This window comes from Phycodurus eques, chromosome 14 (assembly GCF_024500275.1).
Source record: "Phycodurus eques isolate BA_2022a chromosome 14, UOR_Pequ_1.1, whole genome shotgun sequence".
In the NCBI taxonomy this organism is placed as follows: domain Eukaryota; kingdom Metazoa; phylum Chordata; class Actinopteri; order Syngnathiformes; family Syngnathidae; genus Phycodurus; species Phycodurus eques.
The window spans coordinates 18,218,270-18,243,057 of NC_084538.1; the positions used below are offsets into that span (position 1 = coordinate 18,218,270).

General features: G+C 41.7%; 1 protein-coding gene and 1 long non-coding RNA gene across 6 annotated transcripts; both read left to right on the plus strand.

The window, feature by feature from the left end:
* mocs1 (molybdenum cofactor synthesis 1) lies at positions 1–24,656 on the plus strand. 5 transcript variants are annotated; one of them, XM_061695401.1, is made up of 11 exons: positions 1–257; positions 3,212–3,320; positions 12,266–12,433; positions 15,133–15,297; positions 15,766–15,827; positions 17,186–17,297; positions 17,528–17,640; positions 20,657–20,767; positions 20,848–20,968; positions 21,031–21,078; positions 22,711–24,656. In XM_061695401.1, exons 1-11 carry the CDS (start codon positions 69–71, stop codon positions 23,667–23,669), a joined length of 2,157 nt encoding a protein of 718 aa, XP_061551385.1. In that variant the 5' UTR covers positions 1–68; the 3' UTR covers positions 23,670–24,656. The 5 variants fall into 5 exon arrangements, with proteins under 5 accessions (XP_061551385.1, XP_061551386.1, XP_061551388.1 ...); XM_061695402.1 differs by having other exon boundaries at positions 22,810–24,654; XM_061695404.1 differs by having other exon boundaries at positions 21,031–21,096; positions 22,810–22,901.
* Positions 5,466–7,839, plus strand: LOC133412343 (uncharacterized). The gene is made up of 3 exons (XR_009769752.1): positions 5,466–7,229; positions 7,419–7,534; positions 7,750–7,839. It is a non-coding gene; the product is annotated as an uncharacterized LOC133412343 (long non-coding RNA).
* Positions 24,657–24,788: the final 132 nt, after the last annotated feature.

Below are 24,788 nucleotides of genomic sequence, written 5' to 3' on the forward strand. Positions count from 1 at the left end.
CACATTTATGTCGCCGAAATACGCACTCGCGATCCGTTTACCTGTGGGTTCAGTAGAAAAACAAAACCATGGCTTCGAACCTGCGCTGCGGCTTACAAGATATAAACAGGAGTGTGCGACATGTCAGAAAACACCTGGTTCAAAATGGAGTTAGTCGTAAACCGTTCTCTAGTGTGAAGAAGAACGAACTTGAACTTAGAGATTCCACTTTAGCTTCCCCCGACTTTAACGAATCTGCGAAAACCTTGACAAGACAGGTAAGGTTATTTTCTTATTTATAGTAATATTTCTGCAGTAATTGAAACGGGAATGTTTGAGGCAACACATTAAACCAGGAGGTTAACGCTAGCACACGTGTCATCCTCCTGGTTAAGGGTAATAACTTAAATTATGTAAACTGTTACGAGAGTTTCGGGTCGTTATACACCAATTTTAATGAAAGAATACATATAAATACTACACAATCATTTTAAATAGAGAAATAACTAATATAACAATGTATAGATGCATAGACTGTATTTGATCGTTTAAAAGTGTTCGTCGAATTTACAGTGGAAAGTACGGAAAGTATTCAGACCCCCTTAAATTTTTCACTCTTTGTTATATTGCGGCCATTTAAGTTAATTTTTTCCTCATTAATGCGCACAGCATCCCATATTGACAGAAAAAATGGAATTGTTGAAATTTTTGCAGATTTATTAAAAAAGAAAAACTGAAATATCACACAGCCATTAGTGACCCTTTGCTCAGTATTTAGTAGAAGCACCCTTTTGAGCTAATACAGCCATGAGTCTCTTGGGGAATGATACAACAAGTTTTTCACACCTAGATTTGGGGATCCTCTGCTATTTCTCCTTGCAGATCCTCTCCAGTTCTGTCAGGCTGGATGGTGAACGTTGCTGAACAGCCATTTTCAGGTCTCTCCAGAGATGCTCAATTGGGTTTAAGTCAGGACTCTGGCTGGGCCATTCAAGAACAGTCATGGAGTTGTTCTGAAGCCACTCCCTCGTTATTTTAGCTGTGTGGTTAGGGTCATTGTCTTGTTGGAAGGTGAACCTTTGGGCTAATCTGAGGTCCTGAGCACTCTGGAGAAGGTTTTTGTCTAAGATATCCCTGTACTTGGCCACATTCATCTTTCCTTCGATTGCAACCAGTCGTCCTGTCCCTGCAGCTGAAAAACAATCCCACAGCATGATGCGGCCACCACCATGCTTCACTGTTGGGACTGTATTGGACAGGTGATGAGCAGTGCCTGGTTTTCTCCACACGTACCGCTTAGAATTAAGGTCAAAAAGTGCTATCTTGGTCTCATCAGACCAGAGAATCTTCTTTGTCACCATCTTGGAGTCCTTTAGGTGTTTTTTTTTTTTTTTTTTTTTTTTTTTTTAGGAAACTCCATGCGGGCTTTCATGTCTAGCACTGAGGAGAGGCTTCTGTCGGGCCACTCTGCCATAAAGCCCCGACTGGTGAAGGGCTGCAGTGATGGTTGACTTTCTAGAACTTTCTCCCATCTCCCAACTGCATCTCTGGAGTTCAGCCACAGGGATCTTTGGGTTCTTCGTTACCTCTCTCACCAAGGTTCTTCTCCCCCGATTGCTCAGTTTGGTCGGACGGTCAGCTCTAGAAAGGGTTCTGGTCGTCCCAAACATCTTCCATTTCAGGATTATGGATGCCACTGTGCTCTAAGGAACCTTAAGTGAGGCAGACATTTTTTTGTAACCTTGGCCAGATCTGTGCCTTGCCACAATTCTGTCTCTGAGTGCTTCAGGCAGTTCCTTTGACCTCATGATTCTCATTTGCTCTGACATACATGCACTGTGAGCTGTAAGGTCTTATATAGACAAGTGTGTGGCATTCCTAATCAAGCCAATCAGTATCATCGAACACAGCTGGAATCCAATGAAGGTGTAGAACCATGTCAAGGATAATCAGAAGAAATGGACAGCACCTGAGTTAAATATATGAGTGTCACAGCAAAGGGTCTGAATACTTATGGCTGTGTGACATTAATGAAGAAAAAAATTAACTTAAATGATTTTAGCAAATTGCTGCAATATAAGAAAGAGTGAAATATTTAAGGGGGTCTGAATACTTTCCGTACCCACTGTTTAGCCACCTTAGATGAGAAACTGCAGTTCCTTTGGAAATAGTGCATAAATGCGAGTTATTGACACTGAGCTGAAATGGCAAATAATTTATAAATAGAGGACTCGTGAGGATAAAGCGGTACAGATAATGGATGGATGGATAGAATGCTGATAAATATATAATCGTGTATCATAGCAATCCAGGCAAATTTGCTTCCTAGAGTCTCAGAGAAGAGTGATATTCCAGCTCCGCTGATAGATTACTGTCATGCTAATGTTTTTCTGTTTCTTGATTTTTGTCTCGTATTCTTGCAGAAAAAAAACGGTATATTTTTGAGCCAATACATTTTAGCGTGAGGAAAAACAGTACTGTACTTCACTCATCCAGAACAAGCCAAGCATTTAACCTTTGAGTTGAAAAAAAAAAAATGAACTCAGCATTTACATACTTGCAACCAATGTCAACATGGTGTTGATTAAGCAGCCATCCTTTGTATAACTATATATTACTATAGTCTTCAAAGTGGAATTTATTGTGGTTGAAGTTTATGATTTATTTGATTTTACCGACTAAACGTTTAAAGTGACCTTGTGGCGTGTTTGAGAGAACTAGATTAGTGAACAAAAGAGCAATTGGTGTCACAGCAATTGTGAAGTCCTGTCATTAAGTATTGCGTGTGACCAAACGCATATTTTTTTGTTCGCCTTTACACTCAGAACACAGCCGCATACTATTGGCAGGCAAAGGTCATAGTCATTCCATGGGACCTTGAACTACTGTAATGTGACACAATCGGGAAGCCTGTTCACCAATTCTAAATGATTAGCCAGCTTTTTAGTTCAGCCAGCTGTCATAAATGCAATAAACAATTTCAGTTTCAGAAAGCAGCAGCAATATGTTTTATGTATTTTGCTGAAGTTATGAATAAAGCTAAACATCAATGAAATAGTTTGTGATTGACTACAATTCAGAGTTTATTATATTCACAAATTCTGTGCAGGGAGACAAGATCTGCTTATAACAGTGGAGAGGTGGGGGGGCGGATGAATTTAGAGCTAGTTTAACCTCAGATAAGTGATTTATCATCGCAAGAGTGTCTTGGAATGATCTGTCTTTTCTTCAGGAGAAGCTAAGAGTGCACAACATTCCCTTTTCATCGTTCTTGACGGACAACTTTGGCCGGAGACACAATTACTTGCGCATCTCCCTGACTGAGAAATGCAACCTCCGCTGTAAGTCTGCCTACCATGTCTGTTAAAGTTGTCATCTTGAGGACATTTGGACTCACGTCTCTTTCGAGCTACAGAGATTAGTGCAGACGAGGCCGCAGCAGAGAATTTAAACCAGTCTAGCGAACAGTATGTCTTTTGAGTATACCAGCTTCTAAAAAATAATTTAAATGTTAGTTGTTTGTCTGGTCACAAAACTTGAATTATGAATTATATTATTATTATTAATATCATCATTGACTTAAATCATCATTCAAATAAAGCCCAATAAAAATTATTCAATTCCATTAAAAACTCAAAACTTTGAGAGATCCTATTGTCTTTATGTAAAAGTAAAACTTGTCTAATAATTACATGATTATCATCTACTTGTTTTGGCCCAGACCAGGTATTTCCAGGTAATCATTTTTGAAATTAGAATAGTATGTACTGAAAACTTAGATTAATCAATAACCATTTCATTTGTGATTTGTTAATACTTGCTGCAAATGCTAACCTCTTCATCTTTATAATACCTGTAAAACCCCCCCCCCCCCAAAAAAAACCCTTACCGTTACATGTAATCAAATTCCTAAAAATGATAGCTCGTTCCTCATCATAATACCTGTCAAAATTGGTCACACGTTCCAAATAGAAACTTGCTCCAGCAAATGTCTATCCTTCCAAATAGTTACCTGTAATCTTATTGTTGTGATATCAGTGCACTTGCTGCCATGAATTTACCACTACCAAATACAGTAATACAAGTGTACTTTACAATCTGATACATTGGTCAGATAGTGTCTGTAAGGAAAATTTGGTTTTCATGATCAGGATTAGATATGTATTGCTTGTGTTATAACAACTAAAAACCTGAGTTCATTGATTAAAACAATGTTTGTTTGTTTTTTAATAAAACAGCTACATTAAATAAAACTATTTTAATTAAAGTATTAGGTCAGTAAATAAATATTTTCAATGGTTAATTTTTTTGGCACACTTACTGTTCTGCCTTTTCCCCTCATTTATGTGATAGCCTTCCAAAATTTGGGTCCTGCAGTAACGGTGGCCTGGGGCCACTACGCCGTTGTTTGGGGCCACCATCAATGTATAGTCAATGGCCTGCTCTGGCCAGTACAAATGTCGAAGTCACCCATGATTTTCGCCTGCCGAAAATGGCCTTTGGGCCATTCGGGTTAGCCTCAAGATGATAGCCGAACAGAAGCTAATGTCACTAGCCTCATATAGCAGCTGCTCCTTTGCAGCCTGTAGAATGTTATTCTGCCCTCCTTCAGCGTGCTTTAAGCTGTTTACTGACACCCTAGTTGCAGTTTACTCTAAACTAAGCGCACAAAAAAAAAAATTACCCTCATTTTATATTTAAATACAAGACACGCATCGTTTTTTAAATCGCCAGCTTAATGCTAACAGTCAATGGAAAACCCTATTGACGGGCTAGCTAATATTAGCATTTGGTCACAGGAGAGAGTTACCTTTATTAACGAATATACACATACAAACGGCGCAGTAACACATACAGACTCATAGGCATATATTCTTCCAAATCTGTGAAAAACAAGTTATTAACGTTATATTGTGACTTGCGTCTTCTACTCTTTTTTTAGCTTCCACCACACGAGTAGCTCCATGCATGCCTCGCACCACACTGTCCCTAAGCGGCCAAGACGCACACAGCAGGAACAGCAGATACAGTCATTGACTATATAAAAAGACACTTTTTTTCATGAATGTGACATGAAATCAGACTAAACCTTTCCTATCGCGGGTGATTTCCCAGATCGGCCCTGACATATTTTGTCAGGAATGACAAAACTTCTTGTAGTGTGACATAACCCACGACCAACCATTTGGGAATACTGTAGCCCTACGATACCAAAATGAAAAGTCTAGGAGGTTTGATTTGTTTATTTTATTTATTTATTTTTTATATCTTCAGCGTAGTGTGACATATCGACGACAGCGCACCTTGACGTCGACCAATCCGATTGCGTATTGTGACCGTCGCAACGCCTCCCGTGCTTGGTTGTCTACATACTTGGTTGCTGTTGTCAACATTTATTTACGCGCAGCAACCAATGTTCACCGAAGTTTTACCACATGATTTGACAGAACGCCAGCATGTTTACGTATAATAATTAGTGCTAGTACTAGCTTGCTAGGCTACATTACATTTTGTTGCCTGCTTGCGAGCCATATCGTATTAAAAGTAGGTGAACTGAGCTCAAGCAAACCTTGAATGAACGGCCTCTCTCGAGCACCGCCAACGACTAGGGTTGAGACAGATAAACCGATTTGACCGGATATCCGTTCGTGAAGACACAACAGTATCGGTAGCAGACTTCTCAATCGATACAAAATCCGCTGGGGAGCCTTAGACCAATCGAATGTCGAGCTGTGGATCGGTTGCCTGAGGTTAGTGTTTTCCACATAAAAACAATGCGAGAGCACACATAACGACGCTCGCGGATGCTCCTTGACAACATAGAGTAGCACCGCAGCAACTTGTTTTGAAAGGACAATGAACGAATTGATGTAAAAATTGGCACGAGCGCTGGTGAAACTACTGATTCACAGAGAACGGTTTTCAACGCACTATGGGAAAAAGTCTGGACCGTTTTTGGATTTTCTAACAAAAACGGACAACTCGATAAAAGCCATGCTATCTGCAAGCTATGCAGAGCAGCTCCGAAGTACTACGGGTCAACAACTAATCTTGACGTTGATGCCACAAGAAAACACGGTGACGGGTATGGTGAGTTAAAGTCGAGCACCCAACAGGAGCATGCTAGCAGTGCTAGCACACCAGGAAAAACTGCTAGCGTTATTCCCACCTATTTCTGAAAACTTGGCCACAATTCAGCACGAGCGAAGGAAATCACGGCTGCAATAACCCATTTCATTTCCAAGGGCTTATGTCCGTACAATGTAGTTGAGTAGGATGGTTTTCGGCACCTGCTGCATATCTTAGAGCCAAGATATGCATTACCATCCCGAAAGCATATCACTAACACTTGAATGCCGGTGTTGTATGGTCAAGTGAGGAGCCACGTTGAAGAAGAGCTTCCAAAAGCAGAGCGAGCTGCAATAACAACTGATACTTGTACGTTATGTGCAACGGAGTCATATGTGACCATCACAGCCCACCATATTACTTAAAATTGGCAGCTAAAGTGTCATGTTTTACAGATTTACAGACAAAGGTGTTTAAAGGGTCACACTCCGGGAAGAATAGAGGTACTCTACTGAAACAGGAATGCATAGCCCTCACCTCATGTGCTTTGCACACACCATTAATCTTGCCACACAGAAAGCCTTCAGAGTGAACATGGTAGCAAGGTTGCTGGAGAGTGGTTGTTTTTTTTCCACCAGTGCTAAGGCAGCAGATATTTTACAGGAGAAATAAAAACTACTGGCCTTTCCTTCACACAAGCTCATTCAAGATTTCGACAACCTGTTTGAACAGTGCCTATGACATGCTTGAACTGCTTTTTGGAGCAACAACTTGCTATATCTGCTGCACTCCTGTCCAGGGATCTCAGAAATGGAGGAGATGTGAACACTCTAAAGGACAAAAATCTTTGCAATTGTGAAGACATTGTCAAGCTGATGGCAACGGTCAAACTTGTGACCATGTCTGAAGACAAGCAGCCCACAGTTTGAATGATTTCCACAGTCAAAGCAAAGCTTAAAAATAACTTTTTAGCATCAGATAAAGACACAGTGGTAATCGGAGAGATGAAGCAGGCATTCACAAATGACTTGGAGAAACGCTACGCAGGCCTCTATGATCTCTTTTACACTGCAGCAGCTCTGGACCCCCGGTTTAAGGCTCTGTCTGCACTTCCTGAGTGACAATGATGCTGAGAGGATATTCACAAGCATCTCAGCAGAAGCTACATCCTTGACGAAATGGTAAGTCCCTCAAGTCAACACTCAACATACTGTCATTTACTCAAAGCAAGTTACAATACATTCTGATTCTATTATGTCAGTCTGCTGTGCTTGGTTGCTGTTACTAGATTTATTCTGACTGATGTTACTGTTAGAGTACACTGCATTTAGCCATACACTGACTGTAGGATGATATATTTTTATTTCAAGCCAACAGGCCATCCAACTGAGAAGGGTCCAGTGCAGACAGATCCATGTCAGATTCACCCTGCCCATGAAGACGCAGACCTCACCACTGATAGACCCCTGACCCATGATATTCCAACGTGTGTGTGTGTGTGTGTATACGTACAAGTACATCTCAATAAATTACATTTCTTATAATTTATAAATTTGAATATATTTATAATGTATTAAGATGGCATACCTAAATAAATTCTGCAACAGAAGCCTGCAGATGACTATAGATCTGATTTATTGTTGTAAAATCTGTAGTGGAACTATGTGAGGCTTCATTTTATGTCCTCATTGCATTTTCCAGCTAATAACCCTCCTTGCAAAAAGAAGAAAATATCAGCTCTGGACCAGCGGTTTGGAGAAGACTTTGAAGTAAGGAGGACAGCAGCTAGAGCAGTGATTGACCAGGACCAGTGATGAAGTGAGGAGGTACAGAGAGAGACTTTGCCCCTGAAAAACAACCCACTGCAATGGTGGAAAGAGCAGCAGGACCTGCCATTGCTCTCTCGCTAAACAATATCTGCATACCAGCCACCAGTGTGGCCACTGAAAGGGTTTTTAGTACTGGAGGAGACATTGTTTCCAAGAAACATACTCTACTCAAACATGAGGATGTGGATAAGTTGAGCTTCGTCAAAAAAAGATGTGGACAGTGATGATGAATAAACTATACAAAGCATAAGCACAAAAAAAGCACAACCATAAGTTATGTAAAGGATAATAGCATTTGTTTACATTGAAACGTTGCATTTTGTTACCTGTTGTGTTCAAAGCACTAGGCTATCTGTTATCAGGCTCAAATGTTGCCCGTTGTTACCTAATACCTTTTGTGTTCAAAACATTAGGCTATACCCAGGCTGAGATGCTGCACTTTTATTACCTACCTAATTTACCGTAATTTTTTACCACAAAAATTGTCAAGTTAAGAGTGCGCATGATACATAGGTATAGGAGAAAATTAAAAATGCTTTCACATTTTATCAATGTATGCCGCCATCTAGAGGTTATGAAAAAGTTGTATACTTTCATTCCACTATGCCACCGCCCCCTAGAGGTTATGAAAAAGATGGAGACTACACTTTCATTCCAATATGATAGGGGTACATATGACTGCATACATGTACAATTCTGCTCCTAAGTTTACACACCCAGGGAGAATTTGTGAAATATTGTTTTGTTTTTGTTTTTTAATACGACTGAGGACTGAACAACAACCATCAATAATTTCTTTATGGTTATGTTTTGTTTAATGATAATGCTTTTCTGAAATGCTTGAGTTTAATTTGAATCACATTTAAATAAAATGAAATGTATTTCGCCTAGCCTTTCATTTTCTTAAAAAACACATCTTACAAATCCTGCCTGGGAAATCAAACGAGTGTTTTCTCATTTACAAAATAAAAGTAGGGCTGTGAATTTCAAAATAAGAGCAAGTAAATTAAAATAAATTGTGTGTTCAAATAAGGTGTTTAACTTCAGAATAATTATTTGAAAACACTAACAAAATACAGATAATACTTTGTTTTGATCATCTGGGAAGAAGCAAAATCATGCATTGTAAAAATGCACTATACATATGTAGAAGGGTTTTTCCAGAATTCTGAGGTCAACTTTGGGGGTGCGCATTATACACGGGTGCGCATCATACACGAGAAATTACGGTACCAGTAAACTACTCGAGTACTACCTACTCAAGAAGGTTTCTGTTGCTTACTCTAAATCTACTGTATTCTCCCTCTGGACTTCGAAGATTAATTTGAAGTAGTTATATATTGAAGATGGTTATGTTCTGTTTTACTGTACATTCATCCATCCGTCCATTCCTGATCCCATCCAACAAAAAGTATGTTGCTGTATGATTTATTTATTCCATGACTAATAATGAATACATTAACGAGATTTTGTTTATTTTTTACAGTGTCATAAAGCAACCATGCGAAGGGTATAAGTCGTCGTTTACGTTTGAAAATACTGTTAAAATCTAATTTTATAGACTTGTGTTCTTTATGATTAACATCTTCATCAACAATAATAAAAGTAGCTTTTTTCCGTATCGAATCGAATCGTAATATTGTGTCGATCCCAAATTGAATCAAATCATTTCACCTTTAAAGAAGTAGTTTTTTTGTATCAAATCGCACCCCTTGTCGCTAGATATGTATTGAATCGGCCTCATGCCATAGATTCGCAATCCTAGTGACGACCACGACACGTTTTTCCTCATTTCGTTCCCCCTCAAACAATACATTGGCACAATCCATTGTTGTTGTCGTCGCCGTGGTAACAGGTGTATCCGGTTGCGTTGACCGGTGACACGTTTTCTGGTTCCGCCTCCCAGACACCATTTGATTTGACAAGATAAAGCTCAGCGATCGTAAAAGATGAGATACAGTGCTATCGGAAGAAATGTCGCCACTGTTTGAACGAGATACGGCAAGATTTGATGGCAGTAGTCTGACATAGTGCAATCGTGAAAGCAAATTTGTCTGTAGTCTGATCGCGGCATTAGGTCAATTAGGATTACCAAAATTATTTCTATTTGCTAAATGCCAGAATAATGAGAGCATTTTTTAGACAACAATAATAGACAAAGACAATACAGTTATGGCTAAAAGAATTGGCAAGAATAGCTATCAAGGTAATTTTCTTTGTTTGTTTTCAATTTCTATTATTTTAATATTATTTTATTTGTGACTAATTTATTTTCTGGTTGTTCTTTTAAGTTATATTTAAAGTTGAGTTTCGGTAGTTGAATAAATACAAAGTTTTGAAGGAAATTATTGTTTATTAATGATGATTTTAATATCAATCAAAATAATTGTGATTATTATTAATTCAATAATCGCCCAGCCCTAGTGTAGCGTCCCTTCACACTGCGCAGGCGCAAGAGCTGCGAACCAAACCCAAACAAACATGTCAGACCATATGGCCAACAGCACTCACCATAAATACATTGAAAAATTTACAGCTAATCTGCACGATCGTAACAGCAGTTCTCACTCAGGGGTTATCCGTACTTGAATCAGCAGCATAAAACCCTTTTCGGAGTAGCCCTAATTATAAATAGTGTGCACAACATCAAGACACAAGATAAACCATTGTTGGAATGTCAGTGATAAGTAAATATTTTAATAATTTTGTCATTGATTTATTGTTGTATGCATTTTTATTAATTAGTGCAATTGCAATGCCTTGATTTTAGAGGTGAGTGCAGAGTGATACTAAAACTAATAATTTCCTAAAGGGGCTGAAATAATATAGTAGAAAGACGCTAAATATGAAATTACTAAAACTTAACATATTATACCATGAATATTCGGGACCAGTACAAGTTCTGACCAGGCAGGCCACCACTCAAAAGGGCTTAACATCGGACCCTGCTTCGGTGCATTGTTTCTTATAATCACCCTTGAGATGTTTCTACAGTTTAATTGCTGTCCACCTGCAGTAAATGCAGTTGATTGGGCATGATTTGGAAAGGCACATGCTTGTCTATATAAGGTTCCACAATTGACAGTGCATGTCAGTAGCAACATGACAAGATTGAAATGACAGTCTCTCAAAATGTTGTTCTATTTGGAATGATTACTTCAACCCGAGTACAACGCACTAAGAATAAAAAAATAAAAAAATATATTATGATGTTTGGTTCCCGAGAAATTTAGTTTTTATGTGGGAGAGTATGGCCTTTTGAGGAACTGGTAAAAAAACACCGCCTCTGGTAAAGAAAACACCGCCACAAAGGAACTCAGGACAACTTCTAAAGAACTGCAGGCCTCCCTTGCCTCAGTTAAGGTCAGTGTTCATGACAACAATAAGGAAGAGACTGGGCAAAAATGGCATCCATGGCAGAGTTCCAACGCGAAAACCACTGCTCACCATAAAGAACATGAAGGCTTGACTTACTTTTGCAAAAAAAACATCTGAATGATTCCCAAGACTTTGGGCAGAGTATTTTATGGACTGACGAGATGAAAGTTGAGATTGTTCGAAGGTGTGTGTCGCGTTACATCTGGTGTAAATGTAGCACAGTAGTTCAGAAAAAGAACATCATACCAACAGTCAAACATGCTGGTGGTAGTGTGATGATCTCGGTCCGCATTTCTCCTTCAGGACCTGGACACCTTACTGTGATAGATGGAACCGTGAATTCTACTTTTTAACAGAAGATCCTGAAGGAGAAGGTTCAGCAATCAGTTTTTGACCTCAAGTTGAAGCGTACTTGGGTTCTGCAGCTGGATAAAGATCCAAAACACACCAGCAAGTCAACTTCTGAATGGCTTAAAAAACAAAATGAAGGTTTTGGAGTGGCCTAGTCAAAGTCCAGAATTGAATACGATTGAAATGCAGTGGCATGACCTTTAAAAAGGTTGTTCATGCTCAAGAACCCTCCATTTTTGCTGAATTCAAACAATTCAGTGAGGAAGAGTGGGCCAAAATATCTTCACAGAGATGTGAAAGACTCATTGCCAGTTATAGAAAACGCTTGATTTCAGTTGTTGCTGCTGAAGATGGCCCAACCAGTTATTAGGTTTAGGAGACCATTACTGTTTCACACAGTGGAACAACTTTTAAAAGTTTTTTTCCCTTAATAAATGAACTGGCCATTTAAAAACAGCATTTTAAGTTCACCTGGGTTATATTTGTCTGATATTTGCATTTGTTTGATGATCTTAAACAGTAAGGTGGGGAAACTAAATTTCAGAAGGGGGCAATGCTTTTTCACAGTACTGCAGTATACTGTGAGATATGTTGGTCTGGTTTAACTTGTAGCTTTCAAAAGCCAACTTTTTGTTTCTGTTTGTTCTGCTCATTTTCAGGTCAGTACTGCATGCCAGAGGAGGGTGTGACGCTTACACCACGAGGCCAGCTTCTGTCCACAACAGAAATTTTGACCCTAGCTCGCCTCTTTGTGAAAGAGGGTGTGGAGAAGATTCGTCTCACTGGAGGAGAGCCTCTCATCAGACCTGATGTGCTGGATATCATTGGTAACACAAATTGAGAAAGTCATGCATGTTTCCCATGTGACTTCACAGATGGACTGAATGGTTCAGTTCATGAAGAATTATGCAGCAAGGATAACTGATTAGTCACCACACATCTACCTTATCTAATGTATCACAGCACAAGTGACTTTCATGAGTTAGTGTCACAAGGATCACAAAGCTGTGACTGACATCGAAGCATTACATGGGTTAACGAGGCAGGCAAATACAGGAAGTGGAGCATGGAATCCCAGCAGTCGCCACCAAGACTGGCCAAATGTATCAAGTCGACACAGGAATTTGACTTGGCAATCAGCTCTAAATAAAGACAAGACATGAAAAACAAGACTAAAGAGGCAGACAATGAATGCACATTAGGTGCAAAAAGATATGTATATGCTTGTTATTGGCTTTAGGAGATTAAAAAGTCTGCATGTAGTTGAGTCCACAGCAACTAAATTGCAATGTCATTAAAATTAAAAGCTGCTGATAAGGGTTTAGATAAACAGAATAAAAATAAAGATATAATAAAAATAAAAATAGTCCTACGCAGGTGTACTGAGTAGTGACTATATGGGAGGTTATGGAGTTTGTGCTTCCTTCCGGGGGTGGGAGAGGAGAGAGGGGGGGATCTGCAAAGGTCTATGACCATTTCCACTGTCTTCTGTGGCTTGAGCAAGTTGTTTCCAGAGCACCATCTAGCTACTGTAGATGCGACACTTCCTGTGTGTAAGCAGATTTATCATTATCCCTGATGACTGGCCAAGGTTGTTTCATCTGCAAATGTAATCAATTTGATGGTGTAGTTGTTGGAAGTGCAGCCGCTTGTATACAGAAAGTACAGAAAGGGTGATAGCACGTACCACTGAAATGCCCCAATATTGATGAAGTGAGGACCAAACAAGTGAGTACCAAGTCGCACATGCTGTTTCCTGTGTAATCCATCAGCTAATAGAGGGGTCCACACTTTTAATAGTTACATCCTCTCCTGGAGCCCCTTAGGCATTATTGTATTAAAAGCGGCACTGAAATCCACCGACAGCATTCTGACATAAGTGCTAGGAGAGTCCAGGTGGTCCAGAGAAAAGTGCAGACCTTAGGTTAACTGCATCCATCAACTGAGCGGTTAGCTCTGGATGCAAACTGTAATGGATTGAAATTGGGGGGGGGGGGCCTTGATGTGTTTGAGGTAGGACAGGACCAGCTGCTCGAGACATTTCATGACTACTGATGGAAGGGCTACCTACCTGTGGTGGGGTTTTCTTAGTACTGGAATAATAATAGATTAAAAAAAAAAAAAAAAAAACAGGACCTTTACATAAAATCATTGATTTATTAAAAATGTCAGTGAAAACTGGAGCTCGCTGGCTGAGTGCTTTAGAGTTGCAGGTGAGGTCCAGTCGGGGCCACCTGCTTCCCTAACATTTTTAATGTAATTTGTATTTGCATGTCAACCCCATGTTTTACGTCACAGACTCAACTGTATAGTTAGGCACATAACACACTGATTCTGTTTGCTGAAGTGTAGCAAACTGTATCACACAATGATTCACTCATTCCTTCGGGTTGTCCAGTGAGACTAAATAGGGCTGCACTGTCGATTGTTGTGCGCAATAGTCACATCGCAGGGTCCGCTGCAATGTTGGTGGACTGTAATATTAAACCACCAACGGGTTCGGGGATTGCCGCCACGACAGGGACCGAACCGACTACCTTACGACCTCAGCTCCGGTCGGCCGCCTAGGCAGTAGCGGCGCGGAACATGGTCCACTCTGACTCGATGTCCCTTGCCTACCCCGAGACGTGGATGAAGTTCTGCCGGAGGTGGGAGTTGAAACTCCTTCTGATTCTGCCAGACGTTCTCAGCAGACCCTCACTATACATTTGGGCCTGCCAGGGCGGACCGGCATCTTCCCCCACCAGCGGCGCCAACTCACCACCAGGTGGTGATCAGTTGACACCACCGTCCCTCTCGTCACCCGAGTGTCCAGGACATGCGGCCGGAAGTCCGATGACACAACCACGAAGTCGATCATCGAACGGCTACCTAGGGTGTCCTGGTGCCAAGTGCACGTGTGGACACCCTTATGCTTGAACATTGTATTCGTTAAGGACAATCCATGGGGCGCACAGAAGTCCAATAACAGAACACCACTCAGGTTCTGGCCGGGGGGGGGGGAGGGGCGTTCCTCCCAATCACGCCCTTCCTGGTCTTGAAGTCACCCAGCAGAACAATGGAGTCCCCAGCGGGAGCGCTCTCCAGCACCCCCTCAAGGACTCCAAGAAGGGTGGGTACTCTGAGCTGCTTGTTTCGTGCATGTGCACAAACAGTCAGGACCCGTCCCCCCCAAAGTTTTACTTTTTGAGTGGAATTATGGAAATAAATAAACCTTTAAATGTTTATTTTTTTTTGTAAAGGTTCTATATATAGTGCAGTAAGTATAAGAATACAGTATATGTTATGTTTAGCATTCTGTTTTAGTCCCATTCTTTATTTTTAAGAGTAAAAACACGGATGCCAAATTTCTCGAAGCTGAATGGGAGCTCCGCACATTGTCCATGGTGTAACACTAGTTTGTCGGGTAAATGTGAATGCAGGCTTTAGTGTGTGTGCTTTGTTTAGTTAAGTTGTCGGTTTGACAATAATGCAGTTCTTTTTCTTTCCTTTTCAATATGTTCTCCCTACTTTTTTGATGATGCAGCTGAATTGAAGAAGTTGGAGGGTCTGAAGACCATCGCGGTGACAACAAATGGCATGAACCTGGCAAGATTTCTCCCTCTACTCAAAGATGCAGGCCTTGACCTGATCAACATCAGTTTGGATTCTCTGGTACCTGCCAAGTTTGAGTTCATTGTCAGGCGAAAAGGTATGAAGTTATGTTTGAACATTAGGGTCAAATGTAAGAATGTTGAGGTATACAAAATTAGATTGGGCACCCTGCACCATGACTCCCTGCTACATCTTCCAATATTTTTCAGCTCAGGCTAGGCTAGCTGACAGTTCAAATCCACACTGCGTCTATAAGTAGTTCCTAGCTGATGTGGGCCAGTCTCACTTGGAGGAGGTAAAGTGACAGCAGGCTCAGCTCTATGTGGTGGGCGTGTAGATGGAATGCACAGATGGACCGACTGAGATGAAGAAATAAGGAAGAGAGAATGTTCTGAAAAGCAACCATCTGAACCATTCTGCTTTCTTTTTTTAATCACTGGAAAGTTAACAGACTAAGCCATGAATACAGCAAGACCCAGAGAACTTCACCAAAATATAAATAATGTCTTACCAAATACCAGGTGTTATTTATCCCCCATTTAAGCTTTCACATTCTTTTTCACAGGGTTCCACAAGGTTATGGAAGGCATTGATAAGGCCATTGAAATGGGCTACAACCCAGTCAAGGTATCTTGTAATCTTTTTTTTTCTTCTTTCTTTTAAATGCAGTCAGATAGAACAAGGTTTGAGGGTTTAAGAAAGAACATAGCAAAAAAGAAGAAAACAATAAAAGTATATGACTCACCCCCACCCCCAAAGCATGTACTGTATGTACAGTATGTGGTGCATTAAAAACAGTGGGAGATACAGTATGTGGGGCCGGCCTGAGGGAGGTAGAGGAGGAAAGCCAAACTGACCTCTTGTCCTCTTAAGCACCCCCTGCCCCCAACATAATGAGTGTGTAATCATGCATTATGACCGGAGGGAAGGCAGGATACAGCAGTGGAGCAGCAGGACCAAGGAACAACAGAATTTTGATGAAACCCAGTCCACTGGCCACTTATGTATGCCCCGCACCAGCTCCCCGGGGTGTGCCCAATAGTGTCTTGTGAGGAATCGATACAGTGCAGCGGTATCTTGTAGCCTGTTTTTGTCTGTTGGAAACCCAATAACCAAAAAATTTTTTACTTAAAATTTTATGTCGAAAGTGCTCAAATCTGTTGATAATCTTTTTTTTAATCATTGTCAACTAGCATATATATTCAATATGGTTGTCACGATCGGCTAGAGACTGGACCCAAGAGCAGGCAGAGGCTGAGAGGTTGTGATGAGCAGTTTATTGAAAGGGAAATGGGGATGGTCCTTGAGATGCGCTGGCGGGTTGTTGAGGCAGAGAATACGTGGCAGGCAGTGACGAGGACGGGCGACTGGCTTGACGGTGATGTGGCAGAGATCTACTTGACGAGGGACACGGAGCATACACTTAGGACAAGGAGGAGCATGAAGGTCAGAACGATGGCAAGAAATAGAGTCGCTTACTTGGAGACTGAGGAGCCGCGGTACCGCTGTAGAAGCTGCAATACTCTGGCGAGAGTTTCCGGGATCTGGCAGGCTTAAATGCAGGTGATGATGAGGGCTGATTGATGACAGGTGTGCGGCCGAAGTGATGCTGATTACTGTGAAGCGAGAGAGGCAGGGAGAGAGAGAGGGAGAGGAGCGCAAAGCGCCACCCAGGCTCCGGCAAAAGGACTGCAGGGCACAGTTCATGATAGCGGTAGTGTAATGATGACACATTCGCTAATAATGTTAATGTTAAATGAATTCCTCTGAGTGTCAATAAAAAGTGAGAAATATTACCTCTGTAAAGACATGAGTTCTAGTACATCTGTTGTACTTGACATTTAAAGTCATCTTGTGTTAATGAGCGCATTTGTGCAGGATAGCTCACTTCTTTGCAGACTTGGGTTTAGACTTGGGAACACCACAAAAAAACTCTGTATGGGTATGTTTAGTAACCGCTGTCTGCTGTGTGTTACCTGCTGTAGGTCAACTGTGTGGTCATGCGAGGCCTCAATGAAGACGAACTGCTTGATTTCGTAGGTCTGACAGAGAAGAAGCCCCTGGAAGTGCGCTTCATTGAATACATGCCATTTGATGGTTAGTCTGCACATTCAAGAAGATGACAGTCATGATAGACTACTCAAAAAAGTTTTATTATAACAAATTTGAACGAAGTATTGAGCTTGTCATTCATTTTTTCCCTTGAAAACAAAGTGGAACATAATGTTCTCAAAACTGAAGTATCTAACTTCATTTGATACTATGGATGCTTTGGTGGTGCCATTCCCACAATAACCTGCTGCGCATGTATCTTCTTCCCTGTTCAGGCAACAAATGGAACTTTAAGAAGATGGTGAGCTACCAGGAGATGTTGGATCACATCAAGCAGCAGTGGCCTGACCTGGAAACGCTTCAAACTGGACACTCAGACACAGCCAAGGTGTATTTTCAAGTCAAAATGTAGAATTATTCCGCAAATGTGTGATTCAGTTATGTTTAGTTATATTTTGTTATTTTTATTACTTCCACCTGGTGTATTTACAATGGAATGGTTGACTGGAAAACCCGGGAACAGAGAGAACTGAATGGCGGTGGGGGGACATCATTGATTAAGGATTAAGTCAGCTGACATCAAGAATAAACACTAGTTAAAGCCATAAAAAAAAATTTATACCGCTTGTACTCTTTTAGATCACGGCTGAGGTGGAGCCTATCCCAGATTAATTTGGGGGAGAGATGGTACAGCCTGAACTGGTCGCCATCCAATAACAGCGTGTATATACCGTAGACAAGAAATTACACACTCACATTCACGCCTATGGGCAATTTAGAGTCTTCAATGAAACTAGCATGTTTTTACAATATCGGAGGAAACCCACGTAACCATAGAAGATCACTTTGAATTCCACACAGGAAGGCCCAAGCTGTGATTTTATTTTTAAAAACTGTGAGGCAGACATGCTAATCACAATTCCACCATGCTGCCAGCCAGAAACATACAGTATGTCCATCCATCCATTTTCTGAGCCGCTTCTCCTCACTAGGGTCACGGGCGTGCTGGAGCCTATCCTAGCTATCTTTGGGTGAGAGGCGGGGTACACCCTAAAACTGGTCGCCAGCCAATCGCAGGGCACATACAAACAAACAACCATTCGCACTCACGTTCACACCTACGGGCAATTTAGACTTTTCAATTAACCTACCATGCATGTTTTTGGGATGTGGGAGTAAACCAGACTACCCAGAGAAAGCCCATGCAGGCGCGGGGAGAACATGTAATCTCCACACAGGTGGGCCCGGGATTTGAACCCCGGTCTTCAGAACTGTGAAGCAGATGTGCTAACCAGTGCCGCCTCAACAACAATAATAATATACATTTTATTTTCTAGACACTCAAGGAAGCATAACAGTACAGAGTAAAAGCTGATATAAAAAGTATATAAAAACATATACCATATTGCCAAAAGTATTCGCTCACCTGCCTTGACTCACATATGATTTTAAGTGATATCCCAACAGCTTCAACTCTTGTGAGAAGGCTTATGTTGTCTTATGTTGTTCTTTAGGAGTGAGTTTATTGGAATTTTTGCCCATTCTTCCAGGAGCATATATGTGCGGCCACACACTGATGTTGGACGAGAAGACCTGGCTCGCTGTCCACTCGAAATCAACCTAAAGGTGTTCTATTGGGTTTAGGGCAGGACCAGTCAAGTTCATCCATACCAAATTCTCTCGTCTTTATGGACCTTGCTTTGTGCACTGTTGCACAGACATGTTAGTACTGGAAGGGGTAATTCCCAAACTGTTTGACTGTCCAAAATGTCATGGTATGCCTAAGCTTGCAGACTTTCTTTCACTGGGGCTCAGGGGCGTTTTTAGATGTTTCCAACTTTGTGGGAACAGTTTGGAGATGGCCCCTTCCTGTTCCCACATAACTGTGCATTAGTGCACAAATCAATGTTCATAAAGACACGGATGAGAGACTTTACTGTGGATGAACTCGACTGGCCTGCACAAACCTGACCTCAACCCTATAAAGCACTTTTGGATGAATTAGATCGGAGACACAGAGCCAGGTCTTCTCGTCCAACAGTATGTAACTTCACAAATGCGCTTCTGGAAACCTTCCCAGAAGACTTTAAGCTATTATAACTGCAGAGGTTGGACCGATGCCTTATTAAACCCAATGGATTAAGAATGAGATGTCACTTAAATTCATATCTGAGTCAAGGCAGGTGAGCGAATACTTTTGGCAATATAGTGTATATAAAGAAAAACAAAACAGCACAAAATACAAAGTAGAATTTAAACCTTAAAAGCTATTTTAAAAAGATGAGTGTTGGTGAGGGTTTTGAACAAGGACAGAGTGGTGCAGTTGCGGGTGTGTTTTGGGAGTGTGTTCCAGAGGGAGGGGGCAGCTATGGAGAAGGCTCTGTCGCCCCAGGTTAAGTGCTTGGTCCTGAGTGGTGGGGAAAGTTAGGTTTTCATCAGAGGAACAGCGGGGGTGGGAAGGAGGGTGGTGGTAGAGCCGGTCCTTGAGGTAGGACGGTGCCAGATTCTGGAGCGCTTTGCTTTCTAGTTTCGGAGAAAGACTTTGAATTTGATGCATTCGGGAACAGGAAGCCAGTGGAGTTTTTGAAGGACAGGAGTAATATGGTCATAGGAGCAGGTGTGAGTGAGAAGGCGTTCGGCAGAATTTTCACTGTACTGTAGTTTGTTAAGGAATTTGGATGATGAAAAATAGAGACTGCTGTTGCAGTTATCATGCCTGGAGGTAAGAAAAGCACGGATGAGGGTTTCAGCAGCAGGGAAGGAGGGTGATGAACGAAGACGAGCGATGTTTCTTAGGTGAAAAAGGCAGTTCTGGTGATGTGTTTGACGTGGTGGGTTGATGTCGAGAATTACTTCAAGGTTACGGATGTGTGGTCAGGGACAGGGGTTGGAGTTATCGATGATGAGGTGGAAACTGTGGGTGTCTTTGGTGCGGGAGATGATCATGTCCAATTCACCCTAGTTGAGTTTGAGGAAATTGGTCTGCATCCATGATTTTAGTTCAATGAGGCAATTGACGAGGGTGGAGTGGGTTGCACTAGTAAGTGATTTGGTGGTGATTATAGAGAGCTGGACGTCATCGGCATTGCAGTGGAAGCGGAGGCCATGGCGCCGTATGATGTTACCAAGTGGTAGGAGATAGAGGATGAAGAGGAGGGGACCAAGCACCGAACCCTGGGGGACTCCCTGAGTCAGAGAAGCAGAGGTGCAGTTGTTCATGTTGATAACAGGTGTCGATTGGTCAAATAGGATTTTAGCCAGGAAAGAGCAGTGGCAATGATACTGAGTGAGGATTCCAAGTTGGAGAGGTGAGTGATGTGGTTAATGTACAATCATTAAACACGTCTTAGAAAGTGTCTACTGTTGTTTCTTGATGCTACTTGACATTAACATCGGTCCAACAGATCTTTAAAGTGCCAGGTTTCAAAGGGCAGGTCGGCTTCATCACCTCCATGTCTGACCATTTCTGTGGCTCATGTAACCGCTTACGCATCACCGCAGACGGCAACCTCAAGGTAAAGACCATGTGCATGTTCATACGCCTGTGTTTGTGTATGTCTGCCATACTGTAGGAACACTTCTCATGTGTCTTCAGGTGTGTTTGTTCGGTAATTCTGAGGTGTCCCTCCGCGATGTGTTACGCTCCGGAGCGTCAGATGAAGAGCTGCTGCAAATAATCGGCGCTGCTGTGGGCAGAAAGAAGAAACAACATGCAGGTAAGATTGTGTTTGAGGAACTTTTCTTTTCAATCAATGTTAACAGAGTGACGGGTTTTCAGGCATGTTCACTATCTCCCAAATGAAGAACAGACCTATGATCCTCATCGGTGGGTGATACTGCGGCTGTACGTACAAACTCTCAAACTACCAGTAGTCTGAAATAATCATTTGTATCACACCTTCCAAACTGTTGAACATTGGCAGGCAGGTTATGCCCATTTGACTCGATGATTCATTAATCAGTCACAGCATTAGGTAGAGCTATGCAGTAATCACTCTCTATATTGTGGTTCACTTATTGCAGATGGAGTGCATCGCATATTTTTTTTTGAAGGTCAATATTGTGCAATTCGTCATCTACACACTCTTATACAAGGCAGCTTTATAAGCCAATTGATTTAAATGTGGCAGCAGTGACTCACAGGTCGTCAAATTGCCTGTTTTTAGCAGATAACGAAACCTTACCAAGTGTGTTATCCATTTAAAATACAAGCCACTGTTAAAGTTTTACTAAATACATTCACAAATACCAACCTGAGCCTGAGGAATAGCTATTGCACACATTCGTAACAATATCGACAGGAGCAAATGTAACAAGAAGCTAAGTTTAGTTTGATTTTCTACAACTACAATGCTGTCTTTTAAAACATGGCTGCAATGAATTCTGGGTACCCATAATGCTTTTTGCTGAAATTGCCAGGACCGTGGGTGTAAGGCGGTCAACCCAGAAAATTGCCCACTCAGACCATGCCTTGTAGCAGGGCATGGCTAATAGGCATGTACTTGTGTTGCGTGTGTGGATGACGACCTCAAGTAGACAAATAAAGTGCCTCCACTTAACTCTAAAGTGCAGCATCTCAGCCTATCCGAGCTGACTTTGGGCGAAACGCAGACCACCCCCTCTTAACTGGTTGCAGGGCACATATAGACATGGACAACCATTCGCACTCACATTCACACCGTCACTGATTGGGAACTGAACCTACACTGTCTGCACCAAAGTCAGGCGAGTTTCTACACCATCAGTGACTATAGGAAACATTTCATTTACTGTGAGGGTAACCCCTGCGATAAACGTAAGTAGACTGTACAATCTAATGAGATCCTGTAAAAGAGATGGGTCAAATATTCTGCTTTTATCAATTAATCAAATTGTATTCAAATAATACTTTTTATACATAGAAAATGCAACCCAAAGTGCTTCACAGAGATAAAAAACAGATGCAGGAAATATAAAAAAAAAAAACACCCATCCCATCCTTACATAAAAAAAATAAATGCAAACACCCACATAAACATAGCACGTATTGACTAATAGTATAGCAACATCGCAAGGCACTGAGCATCCTGGGGGAGGCAAGACAAAAGGTGGGAGCCATCCACACAGAATGGTGCCACCACAGAGACAACCACAAAAATAATAAAGCCTACTGAGATGTTTTTCTCATATTTTGGCCCTTTCATGTCACCAAAATATTCAAAACAGCTCTCAGTATGATGTTGTGCAGATTAACCCCACTGGAAACTACAACCACATAAATAAACCACGTTTAAAGACCTGACGGTGTCAGTCAAAATGAATACTTACGTATTATCTTCATGAAGCTATAATTTCTGCTACTGTGCTTGTGCTGGATTTTTTATTTTTTTTTGGGCTGCACGGCAGTAGTACACATTACACCTTGGTAGACACTTTTGTTGAAGGGTATCCTTGAATGACACTGTTCTTTATATTCCAGGCAGCACTTCCCAAACACCTTCATCAAAAGGCATCTTGAAGTGTTTCCACATTGTCATTCAGCATGTTAAAAAAATATCTCCTCATATGTGCCATTCAGGTGGAAACAGAGTCCTTAATGGCGTGAGTCTTATGTGCCTTCTCGACCACACTGCTTCAACACTGGCAGACCGTGACTGCTGCACTACAAACATAATGAGTGGCAACTCCTATCTCGGTGAAAAGAAACAGACGGAACCCTTTATCAATGTACAACACCACTTGTCTGACTTTAATGGTTGTCAAACTGCATCCCCTTATTGCACCAACACTGTGACTAACAACCCCCTAACAAATGATAGTCGCTTACCCAGACACTTACGAATAATGAAGGCCAAAGTCAACTGTACACAACATAGTGTGAGACAATGTCACAATAACATTTCTAGCCAAGACCCCCGCATCTCACAGAGCGGCAGCCCTCACCTCGATGGTACCCCAGAAGCCCAGCTGACACACACAGACGCTCAAGGCCGAGCAAGCATGGTGGATGTTAGCGGTAAAGCCCCGACGCGCCGAGTAGCCAAGGCTCGCGCCACCGTGCTTTTGAGCCCTGTTGCCTTTGGGCTGCTGCGAGACAACCAGCTGGTCAAGGGCGACGCCTTGGCGGTGGCCCAGTTGGCCGGCATCATGGGCTCCAAACAGACCTCGGCCCTCCTTCCGCTCTGTCACCCGCTCCCTTTAGACCACACCTCAGTCGCCCTGGACCTGGACGAGCAGCGCGGCGCCGTGGTCGTCACGGCGACGTGTCGCACCACCGGCAGGACGGGTGTCGAAATGGAGGCTTTGACTGCTGTTTCCACAGCAGCTCTGACCGTTTATGACATGTGTAAGGCTGTGAGCCATGACATCATCATTACTGACATAAAACTACTTAGTAAGACTGGGGGGAAGAAAGACTTTCTACGAGCGTCACCCTGAATTAACATGTTGCACACAATACCTCCACTGCACTAATTGCAGTCTTTGCAAAAAGACATAACCACGTTCTGTGAGATTGGTTCCTTTGAGGCTTCCCATTAGCAAGCTACTAGTTGAAAGTAGCCTCTTAACTCACTGGACTTCATTTTCTCTATATAAGAGCCCTATTGCTTTTAAGAAGGAGGGAAGGAATTAAACATTGTTCAGTTGTCAAGGTAGCACACTACACGTTTGTCACAATAGATTTGGAATAACATCCAAACTGTTGAAAGGTCATATTGATGTCTTTGTCGACATTTTGAGACTTGCAGTTTTCTACCAGTTGTGCCAGCTGTTAATGATTATTAGCTTTGTTGGAACTACACAGTGCCATACTTAAAAAGAAGTTTTCACGATACCTACGCCTTATATTGTTTGTCAAATATATGTAATTACATTAAATTTCTCAACCCGAATACTGTACAATAGTGTTGTTGTCTTATTTGACTGTCTACAGGAGAGCAGTCAAAATATTCGAAACCTACAACTACAAACCGGTTAAATTGTTGTTGTATTGGAGTTAATCAGATTGCGGATGAAGTGCCTCATGCTGTGGCTAATGACAGACACTAGGACAAAAATCACCACGGTGACGTCTCAAGGACTTATGGACTTAGGACTTACCGCTCACTGGAGAGTTGGGAGCACTTTCTGCTGGCCCTCTTAGTCACAATGCAGCTTAAAATGTGTTGCTCTCCTCCGAGAGACCACTGGGGGGCGACAAATGCTCCCACAGATTGGTTGTTTTCTTTACTGCTGATCAGTCATCACTGCAGGGATGACGGTTGCCTCCAACCCTGCTATTGAGATTGGGAAGCGCACTTTAACACCTCTCTTACGAAAGCACTTTGTGGCATAATCGCTACGTATTTTTGCCCATCTCTGCATGGAGTATGAGAAAGCAAAATAAAAAATACAAATCCAAGTTTGAAATTGTTTATTATGATTTATTTAAATTAACAAACACTGCTATTTACATATTGCTGTTTTTTTTTTCTTTTTGAATAAATTTTAACAGTTAAAGCAGTTGGAAAATAAGTAATAGTAGTTGAAAACAGGCAATAGACAGTAGATGACATG

Excerpts from the sequence above, each read along its gene's own strand:
- mocs1 (XM_061695401.1), top strand. The coding sequence starts at position 69 with ATGGCTTCGAACCTGCGCTGCGGCTTACAAGATATAAACAGGAGTGTG. Across the intron at positions 12,434-15,132 it reads TGATGTGCTGGATATCATTG|CTGAATTGAAGAAGTTGGAG; the intron begins GTAACACAAATT and ends TTGATGATGCAG. Across the intron at positions 20,768-20,847 it reads CCGCAGACGGCAACCTCAAG|GTGTGTTTGTTCGGTAATTC; the intron begins GTAAAGACCATG and ends ATGTGTCTTCAG.